Genomic DNA, 10,510 nt, shown 5'->3' with positions numbered 1-10,510 from the left:
TGAATAATCTTCTTGGTTTTGCCTCTCGGCCCTCCAAAGGCTGAAATATTTATTTCAAAAGTTCACCCGGCCCTGCATTTGACTATGGCACACGAGGGGGTGAGATTATTTATAGGTGATCACTATACAACTAGTACATAGTGCACTGCCTGACACATAGCAGAGGATCAATAAATACCAAATAATGTGAAATCATATGGATGACATTGGAGTAAGACCTAAGGAGCAAACACTGTGATTCTCTAAGACTTGAATTGATTTTTTAAAATTTGTTTTTACATTGATTTATTTTTGAGAAACAGAGTGAGACAAAGCGTGAGCAGGGGAAGGGCAGAGAGAGACGGAGACACAGAATCGGAAGCAGGCTCCAGGCTCTGAGCTGTCAGCACAGAGCCTGACGCGGGGCTCGAACCCACGAACCACGAGATCATGACCTGAGCCGAAAGTCGGACGCTCAACCGACTGAGCCACCCAGGCGCCCCAAGACTTGAATTGATTTTTAAAAATTTGAATACAGGTTAAAAAATTGTGAATATAGTTGTCACATGATGTTATATTAGTTTCAGTTTTACAACATAGTGGTTCAACGACTCTATACATTAAGCTATGCTCATCACGATTGTAGCTACCATCCATCACCGTGCAATGCTAATACAATGCCATCGATTATATTGCATACGCGGTACCTTTTATTCCCATGACTTCTTCATTCCGTAGCTGGGAGCCTGCATCTCGAACTCCCCTTCACCCATTTTGCCCATTCTCCTACCCCCCTTCCCTCTGGCAACTGTTTGTTCTTGGGATTTATAGGTCTGATTCTGCTTTTTGTTTGTTTTACTTTTTAGGTTCCACATATGAGTGAAACCATGTGGTATTTGTCTTTGTTTGTCTGACTTATCTCACTTAGCATAATACCCTTTAGGTCCATCCACGTTGCACATGGCAAGATCTCATCCCTTTTTATGCTTGAGTAACACTCCGTTATATATATATTATATATGCACACCACATTTCTTTTATATTTGATTTAATTCACATTCGTTTGAGGTTCTAGCAGATGCCTTTAAATTCCCCTTGGTTTACACCTTGTGTGTTTTGAACTTCTAGTCACATGCTCCTGCTGCCTTCACTAAGTTCTGTGTTAAAAATCCACTATTTTGGTGTTGTCACTTGGATTTTTGAAGTTATCCAATGTGAACTGCCTCAATGTCCTTATTCTGGATTGCTCCAGGCTCTCGTCCTCCACAAAGAACATTCTGGGGCAGTTTCTGGGTTGGGGCAGGAAGGGTGGAAACTGTCCCCTTATGACCGTGGCGAACAGGATTATTAAGAGGCCTCTGTTTGTAAGTCATTTGCATGATTAGGGTCTAGTATCTAGAAGGTATAACAAACTCTTACAATTCAGCAATAAGATGACAACCCGTTTCAAAATGGGCAAAGCATTTGCATAGACATTCCTCCAAAGGAGATACATAAACGACCAACAAGTGTGTGAAAAGGTGCTCATCATTAACCACCAGGGAAAGGCGAGTCAAAACCACAAGGAGATGTCACTTCACACCCACCAGGATGGTCATGATCAAAAAGACAGACAAAAGTAATTATTGGTGAGGCTGTGAAGAAATCAGGCCCCCTCCCCTGTATATTTGTAGTGGGGATGCAAAACGGTATGCACCAAAGAACACGAAAAACGTCCGTCCTCACAACAACTTGTACGCCGACGTTCATAGCAGCATTAGTCGTTATATCCAAAAAGTGGGAACAACCCAACTGTTCATCGACGGCCGAGTAGATCAACAACATGCGGGATAGCCACACAACAGGATATTCAGCCGTAAAAAAGAATGAAGCTCCTTTTTACTGATTCATTACTGCTGTTTACCCATTCACGCTACAACATGGGATGAACCTCGAAAACACGATGCTGAGTGAAAAGAAGCCAGACATGTTGTATGGCTTCATTGCCATACAGCCACATGTTGTATGATTTCATTCATAGGAAACGTTCAGAAGAGGCAAATCCACAGGGACAGAAATTAGACTAGTGGTTGCGGGGGGGGGGGGGGGCTGGGAAAAGGTGGGGAGTGACTGCTAACGATATGGGATTTCTTTGGGGGATGATGAAAATATTCTGGAATTAGTTCTGCAGGTTGCACAGCTTGGTGAATATACTAAAAACCACGGCATTATACACTTTTTAAGGGGTGAATGTTATACTACATGAATTATATCTCAACTTTAAAAAGATATCTCTACTTCATTAGGTTCTCATCCTGAATACGGCCATTAAAATCAAGACCATATTTAGACGCACACCTAAAATCTGTATGAAGCCGGTAATGTGCACATATAGTTCTTTGTTCTCTCTGGTTTCATATATCTGCATATACAGACGTGTATACCAATATACATGAATTAACTTCAGCAGTATCAGGACTGTCCCAAGCAAAGAAGTCCCAGCTAACTCAGGCCAAGGCAGAGGAGGTTCTGAGCGCTTCAGGGCGTCCACCCCCCCCGCATCCTGGTCGAATGGAACCACCCGGAAGTCCACGGGACTGCTACTGACACGTGACCAGCCTTCCGGCTGGGAAGAGGCTCGAGGCACGCCTGTGACATCATTTCTGCGCGACCCTTCCTTTTTGGCCAGAGTTTTCCTGCTGCTCTTCAGAACTATGCCTAAAGTGGTGTCCCGGTCGGTAGTCTGCTCCGACACCCGGGATCGGGAGGAGTATGACGACGGCGAGAAGCCCCTCCACGTCTACTACTGTTTGTGTGGCCAGATGGTCCTGGTGCTGGGTGAGTGGTCGGGGAACTGGGCGGTGTCTGCAAGACGGGAAACTTCGGGATCTAGGAGGCACGTCTCTTTGAAGAGTGGTTTTCCTCGCTCTCCATCCCTGCCCCGCTCCAGGATAGCTTTTCTGTTTTCTGTTTAGCTTTGTGAGTGTATCCAGGCTTCCCTCAAAAGTAAATTTCTCCTTCAGGAAAAATAAACTGGCCATCTCCCTCTCCTCCCAGTCCGCCTCTACAAACTTTGTAACCTTTCGGCCGGGTGCTAGGATGCTGCTATGGCTCTTCTCTTAAACCAGAATAAAATCCTCCCTTGATCCCTCCATTTTCTTCCAGCTGTATCCCCGTTTCTTTGTTTCTTTTATAGCAAAACTTCTAAAAAAAAAAAAAGCTGCCTATATTGACTGTCTCTGTATCCTCACTTCCCATTCCCATTCCTGTTGAGCTAATTTCAGGCAGGCTTTCCTTCCTGCCCCACCACCGAAATCGTATTTGTCAAGGTCGGTGACTGAACGCGTTACTAGTCCCAGTGGTCAGTAATCAGTGCTCATTTTGGTCCACATCTTAGTGTCATTTGACAGAGATGACGATTCCATCCTTCTTAAAACACTTTTTTCTTGGCACCTGGGTGGCTCAGTCGGTGAGACCTCGGACTTCGGTTCAGGTCATGATCTCATGGTTTGTGAGTTCCAGCCCTACTTCGGTTCGGGTCATGATCCCATGGTTTGTGAGTTCCAGCCCTGCACGGGGCTCTGCATTGACAGACAGTGCTGAGCCTGCCTGGGATTCTCTTCTCTCTCTCTCTCTCTCTCCCTCCCTCCCTCCCTCTTCTTCTCGAAATAAAATAAAACAAAAAACACAACAACAACAACAACACTTTTTTCTTTTACTTCCAAGACTCCACAATCTCCTGATTTTCCTCCTACCTTGATTTTGCCCCTTGTCAGTGTCTAGTTCCTTTTTCTGACTCAGGTTTTTAGGCATCGCAAGGACCTAGGGCTCAGTCCTCTTACCTATTCTCAACCCATACCCACTCTCTAAGTGATCTCAACCAGTCCCAAGCTTTAAATACCATCTCTACGGTGATGACTCCCAAATGTTCATCCTTCACCCACACTTCCCCTCAAACTCCAGCTGCCTGCTCCGTGTCTCCACTTGGATGTCTAATGGGTCTCTCAAAGAGATCATGTTCAAATTGACTTCATGACCCCCTGCTTCCCACTCTCCCCTATTCGCCCAGAATCTCAGAATCATTCTTGACTTGTCTCTTTCTCATACCTTCGATCTATCCAATCCATCAACACGCTGTGCCGGCCCTTCCTTGAAAAATCTATCCAGAACCTTACTGCTTCTTACCACTTCATTTCTGCCACTCTAGCCCAAGCCACCGTCGTCCCTCACCTGGAACTGCCACGATAGCCTTTTACCCTCCACTCTTTGTTTCCAGGGGGCTTTTTCCCACACAGCTGCCAGAGTCCTGTTCCAAACTTGGTGTTTTCCTATCAAACCAAGAGTAAAACCAAAGCCCGTGCCTAGACCCTGCATGATAAGATCCTCAACTACCTCTCCGACCTCATCCCTGTGCTACAGCTACAGTGGCCTTTTTGATTTTTCTTCATCACGTCAAAACCTTCTGCCTCCCAGAGCCTTTGGGATTGGCATTTTTTCTGCCTCGAACACTCTTCCCTAGGTGCTTCCTTGTTTCATTGAGGGCTCAGCTGAAACAGTCTCTTCATTTGAAAACTCTTCCCTGGGGGCTCCTGAGTGGCTCTGGCAGTTAAGTGCCAGAGGTCGGCTCAGGTCGTGATCTCGGTCATGATCTCCCACGAATCCCAGTTCGTGGGCTCGAGCCGGCATCAGATCAGGGTCTGTGCTGACAGCTCAGAGCCTGGAGCCTGCTTCGGAGTCTGTGTCTCCCTCACCCTCTGCCCCTCCCCCACTCACGCTGTGTGTGTGTGTGTGTGTGTGTGTGTGTGTGTGTGTGTGTGTGTGTCTCTCTCTCTCTCTCTCTCTTTCTTTCAGAAATAAATAAACATTAAAAAAACCCCAGAAAACTCTTCCTTGGCTATCTAAAATAGCACCCTTGTTACTCTTTGCCCTCTTAACTCTGCCTGATTTTTCTTGGTAGCACTTATCACTGAGATCACTGTCCATCCTCTTAATATCCGGCCAGGTTTTTTTATTGGCACTTATCATTATCCAAGGTCATATTTTGTAATTCCTATTTAAAAATTTTCTGCCTCCTCCACTAGAATGTAAACTGCATCAGGGCAGGGACTTGGCTCTGTTATTTGCTGAATCCCCAGCACTACGTTTGAACGGCACCTGGTACTTTGAGGGCCCTCGCCTATTCATTGAATGAATGAATTCTCTTTTGATCACCTAGAGTTGAGTCTGAATACTTGTTGTCCTCAGTAAATGCACACTCTTTGGCAGCCTCAATTCCCTCACCTTTAAACTCTGAATTGGGCTATGAAATGTCTACTCCAGCAGGTCATTGTGAAGACTAATCAACATGCAAACTGCCTGGCGTTCTCTGACTCCCCCTCCCTCTCCTCCATTAATCTCGAATGGCTGTGGTCACTTGACTTCTCTATGACCCTTTAGGTACTTAATTTGCATTATATCAGTTTCCATCTGCTTTGTAACTGCACCTCATTTATTTCCTGCGTGTTTTCATTGTTTTCAGACGGAAACGCCTCTAGCCTGGCTTGGGTCATTTGCATACCACTTGTATAGCATAGCACCTCCCCTGTCTCTCTCCTTTTGTGATCCACCCTTCCCAATGCCTTCCTAAACGAGGCTTGATGACGATGTCCTTCCTGTCTGATTCTCATGCATTATAATACAAGAGCCAAGTGTCCCACGGTCACAGAAACACTCATGGAAAACTTGCAGTGCTGGGAAGGACTTTTGAGACACTGTGATCTACTCATCCTTCAAATAAGGGGGGAAAAAAAAACCCAAAGGAAGTTGCCAAAGATCACCAAGATGGTAACGTAACAGCTGCGGGTGTTCTGACACCAAGTCATTTTTTCCTTGGGGAATCCAGTAATAGCCATCAATAAGCATAGCAATTATAGTGCAAAACTACAGCGCTAAGGGCCCCACTGGAAACTTGTGATTGCCTCCAGGTATCTCTCAGTGGCTCCTGTGACCGAATCTTTCTCCCATTTCTTCAGACTGTCAGTTAGAGAAACTGCCCATGAGGCCCCGGGATCGGTCCCGGGTGATCGATGCTGCCAAACACGCCCACAAGTTTTGTAACACAGAAGACGAGGAGACTATGTATCTTCGGAGGTAAGAAGTGGATGCTCTCTGTCTGGAATTTCCTTTCTGTGCCGCAGTCGGGTTCTGAGGAATAGAAACACCCCGTCTAGCGCTGAACGGGTCATTCTTGTGGGCCTAACGCTTTGACCTTTGCGTTGGCCCTAACTTCTGCGGACACAGCAGTATCTTCGCTGTGCTCTGTTGGAATGCTGCGGATATGCGCTTCTGTTGCCATTTGATAGCTGTAATTTGGGGGGATTTTTGCAAGTAGAATGCGGTCATTTAACCTGTAATCTCTGGGAGCATGCCACGTGCCAAGCACTGAGCTGGGGACTGGCTCTGGGAAGGTGGAGAAGGTACTGGGGCGCCTGGGTGGCTCAGTTGTTTAAGCATCCGACTTCGGCCCAGGTCCTGATCTCGCGGTTCGTGAGGTCGAGCCCCGCGTCAGGCTCTGTGCTCACAGCTCAGACAGAGCCTGGAGCCTGTTTCGGATTCTGTGTCTCCTTCTTTCTCTGCCCTTCCCCTGCACTCACTCTCACTCTCTCTCTCCCTCTCTCTGTCAAAAATAAATAAACTTACCAAAAAATTAAGATGGATAAGGTACTGCCCTTACCATTAAAGAGCCCATCCCTCATCGAGTGGACTGGTCACCTGTTAGGATAAAATGCTGGCGTGGTGGACAAAAGGCTATGGAAAAACAGATGGGAGTGGGTCATTCTCCTGAAGGGTGATCAGGAAAGGCACCGAAAGATGATGGCATTTGTGTGTGGCCTTGAACTAGGATTTCACCAACTAGATGAGGGGGTTGAGAAGCATCCCAGGTGGAAGGGATATGGAAGCATTGAAAGCATCACATATGGTGTGCTTGGGAGATTTGAATGGCCCTTGGTGACTATAGCCCAGGTTACTTTACAGGAAGGGGTTCGTGCATCCTGGGGTGGGGACAGAGTAAAATGCCGAAATAGACAAATTTGGACTTATCTGTCGGCAATAGCTTGTTCTCTTTTTTAAGCAGGAGAGTGACATGGTTAGATCCGTTTTAGATTGGGAGTCCTTGCTTGAGATGGGGAATTGAAGCCTGGGAAGGGCTAACGTTATGTGGAGTGCGGAGCAAGAAGAGAGAGGACTCAAGATACAATCCTGGGAAACACTGACGTTTAAAAAGCAGACAAGGGGGGATGAACCTGGGTGGCTCAATCGGTTAAGCATCTGACTTCTGCTCAGGTCACGATCTCACAGTTTGTGAGTTTGAGCCCCGCATCGGGCTCTGTGCTGACAGCTCGGAGCCTGGAGCCTGCTTCGGATTCTGTGTCTCCCTCTCTTTCTGCCCCTCTCTTTCTCACGCTCTGTCTCTGTCTCTCTCTCAAAAATAAACAAACATTAAAACAATTTTTTTTAAAGGGACGCCTGGGTGGCTGTCTTGGTTAAGCATCCGACTTTGGCTCAGGTCATGATCTCACAGTTCATGGGTTCGAGCCCCGCATCGAGCTTGGTGCTGACAGCTTGCTTTGGACTGTGTCTTCCTCTCTCTCTGCCCCTGCTTGTGGTCTGTCTCTCTCTCTCAAAAATAAATCTACATTAAATAAAAAATGAATTAAAAAAAACCAGACAAGGGGGGCACCTGGGTGGCTCAGTCGGTTAAATCCAATTTTAGCTCAGGTCATGATCTCATGGTTTGTGAGTTCGATCCCCCCACATCAGATGAGTTTGAGCCCCGCTTCAGGTGAGCCTGAGCCCTGCTCTGGGCTCTGCACTCTCTTCCTCTCTGTATCATGTGGGATTCTCTCTCCTACCCCACCCCTCACCTCCGCCCCTTGCTCACTCGTACTCTCTCTCTCAAAAATAAATAGAATTAAAAAAAATAAAAATAAAAAGCAGACAAGGGGCGTCTGGGTAGCTCAGTCGGTTAAGCATCCGACTCTTGATTTCCGCTCAGGTCATGATCTCATGGTTCGTGAGTTTGAGCCCCGCATTGGGCTCTGCGCTGTCAGCACGGAACCTGCTTGGGAGTCTGTCTCCCTCTCTCTCTGCCCCTCCCACACTTGCACGCACGCATGCGTGTGCGCTCTCTCTCAAAATAAATACACTTAAAAAAGCAGACAAAAATAATTGGGACCTGGTGACGTGGGAACCGAGAGGAGAGAGCATCAAGGAGTGTGTATATCGGGGGACAGTGGCCGTCAACAGGTGCCTGATACCACAGAGAGGTCGGTTGTGGGGAATTAAAAAGTCCATACGTCCCTTCACGTATATTTTATTTATTGGGCCCCTCCTGGGTGCCAGGCACTGTCCTAGAAACCCGGGATATGCCACTGTATTCTTTTGCGAGGGCTGCTGTAACAAAGTACCACAAAATAGGTGGCTTAGCACAACAGAAACTGCCTCACATTTCTTCTGAGTCCTAGAAGTCTGAAATGAAGGTGTTGGCGGGGCCGTGGTCTCTCTGCAAGTTTGAGGGCAGGATCCTTCCTTGGCCCTTCCCAGCTTCTGATGCTTGGCGCCGGTCCATGGCGTTTCTTGGCTCGTAGGTGCCTATATTATCACGTGGTCTTCTCCCTGGGTCTCTGTCTCTGTTTTTCTTCTCTTCTTTTTATAGGGACACCAGTCATATTGGATTAAGGGCACATCCTACCCATCTGCATGACCTCATCGTAACTAATTATATCTGCAAGGACCCTCTTTCCAAGTAAGGCCACATTCTGAGGTTACTGGAAGGACGTGACGTTTTAAGGGATCCATCCAACCCATCACGACCAGTAAACAAGCAACGCACCCTGCCTGTATGGAGCTTGTGTTCTAGTGTTGAACTGGGAAAAGCTACAAGCTGACATCTTACTATGTTAATTTAAGAAACCAAACTGCTGTCAGCCCGCACTAACAAACAGAAGCGGAAGTACTGCTAGGCGATTCGGTAGCAAAGCAGGCATCAAGCCCCATTGGGACAACTGGGTTTCTAAAATGGTGTAGCTGGGGGCGCCTGGGTGGCTCAGTTGGTTAAACGTCTGACTTCGGCTCAGGTCATGATCTCACGGTTCGTGGGTTCGAGCCCCGCATGCTTGCTTGCTCGCTCTCTCTCTCTCTCTCTCTCTCTCTCTCAAAAATGAATAAGTGTTAAAATTTAAAAAAAAAAATGTTTTTTATTGTTTGTTTATTTTTGAGAGGGAGCAGAGTGCAAGCTGGGAAGGGGCAGAGAGAGAGGGAGACAAAGAATCCGAAGCAGGCTCCAGGCTCTGAGCTGTCAGCACAGAGCCCGACACGGGGCTCGAACCCACGGACTGTGAGATCATGACCTGAGCCGAAGTCAGACGTTTAACCAGCTGAGCCATCCAGGTGCCCCAGTGTTAAAAAAAACTTGTTAAATACAATACAATGGTGTGCCTGAAGCGACGACAGTTGGTTCTATACGAGATACAACTCGAGGCCAATAATACGACCACATTCTAAAATTGATGAGATCTGCAAAGGAAGGCCCTTCAGGAAACATTGGGGAAAAATACTCCAAACACTCCATTATGGTATACAGGAGGCTTTACGAGGAAGACACCCTGTCCCAAGCTAATCCATTGCCTTGTGCTTTTTCTGCCTCCGTTAACCTTTATTTAATTTTCTGATTTTGAAAATGGCCAACTGACTGTCTTTAAGATCACCAACATATTTGTTATGGATTTGTTATATGTATTGTAATTACATGTAGTAACGTATAATTGTATATTACGTGTATCGAACGGATGTATATTACTCAGTTAATACAGAAACTGATCTAACGACACAGCCAGGCCACAGGCCCCTATGGCACTAAAAGGCAGATGCCCTCCCCTCTGGGCCAGAAAACTGAACGGCCTTAGGCTGAAGTAGAAACCCCGGAGTCCAATCAGCCTGGCCCTAGAAGCGAGCCAGCTCCGGGCCTAACCTTAGGACCAGGTAGTTCTTAGAGTTTACCAACGAGGTGTCGTCTGCTTCCCCCCCCTGTTGGCACTGTTCCCTCTCTAATCAACAGTCTTTCCAATGGCCCGTTCTCGGGTGCCCCTCTGCTGGCCAGGGTGGAGTTTCGCTCTGCTCTTCTGCAGCCAAGCTGTGTGGGAGAGCACGGGTTGCTGAAAACGTGGCGGCCTGGCCACCATAGGCCCTGGAGCCTGTCGCTGTCCACCTCCAAGTCACGCATTCTCGAGTCCTTCTCTTTTGGCACTGTCGTTCCCCAGGCGCCCCTTTCCCTCCTCCGCCGCTCGCACAGTTGCAAATCCGGTGTTTTTCTGTCTGGATCTCTGTTGACCGTGCCTCCCTGGTTGCTCTCCTTCCTTGGTTTCTGTGAAGCTGTTCTGGAGATTCTCTTCCTCCTTTGGCTCTCTCAGTCTTCCGGATTCTTCCTCTGCCTGCCCGTTAAATGTTGGCATTCCCCAGGGCTCTGACCTCCCCTCTTTATGCTCTCCTCGGACATTCTCACCGCCTTTCATGA

General features: G+C 47.3%; 1 protein-coding gene across 9 annotated transcripts in view; it reads left to right on the top strand.

Moving 5' to 3' along the window:
• The first annotated feature begins 2,576 nt into the window (after positions 1-2,576).
• Positions 2,577-10,510, top strand: part of STEEP1 (STING1 ER exit protein 1) — a 55,961-nt gene continuing 48,027 nt past the window's right edge. For 4 of the 9 annotated variants that reach the window (XM_006943958.4, XR_006592935.1, XR_002152717.3 and 1 more), the window contains exons 1-3: positions 2,577-2,796; positions 5,970-6,087; positions 8,654-8,743. In XM_006943958.4, the coding sequence (XP_006944020.1) occupies positions 2,673-2,796; positions 5,970-6,087; positions 8,654-8,743 (332 nt within the window). In that variant the 5' untranslated portion in view covers positions 2,577-2,672. The remainder of the gene's footprint in view (positions 2,797-5,969; positions 6,088-8,653; positions 8,744-10,510) is intronic. The other 5 variants (XM_006943959.3, XM_045050644.1, XM_045050643.1 and 2 more) reach the window with 5 other exon arrangements.

The sequence above is a fragment of the Felis catus genome, chromosome X (genome assembly GCF_018350175.1).
Source record: "Felis catus isolate Fca126 chromosome X, F.catus_Fca126_mat1.0, whole genome shotgun sequence".
NCBI classification, from domain to species: Eukaryota; Metazoa; Chordata; class Mammalia; order Carnivora; family Felidae; genus Felis; species Felis catus.
Note: the sequence above shows the minus strand (reverse complement) of the source record. Positions and strands in the feature narration are given on the sequence as shown.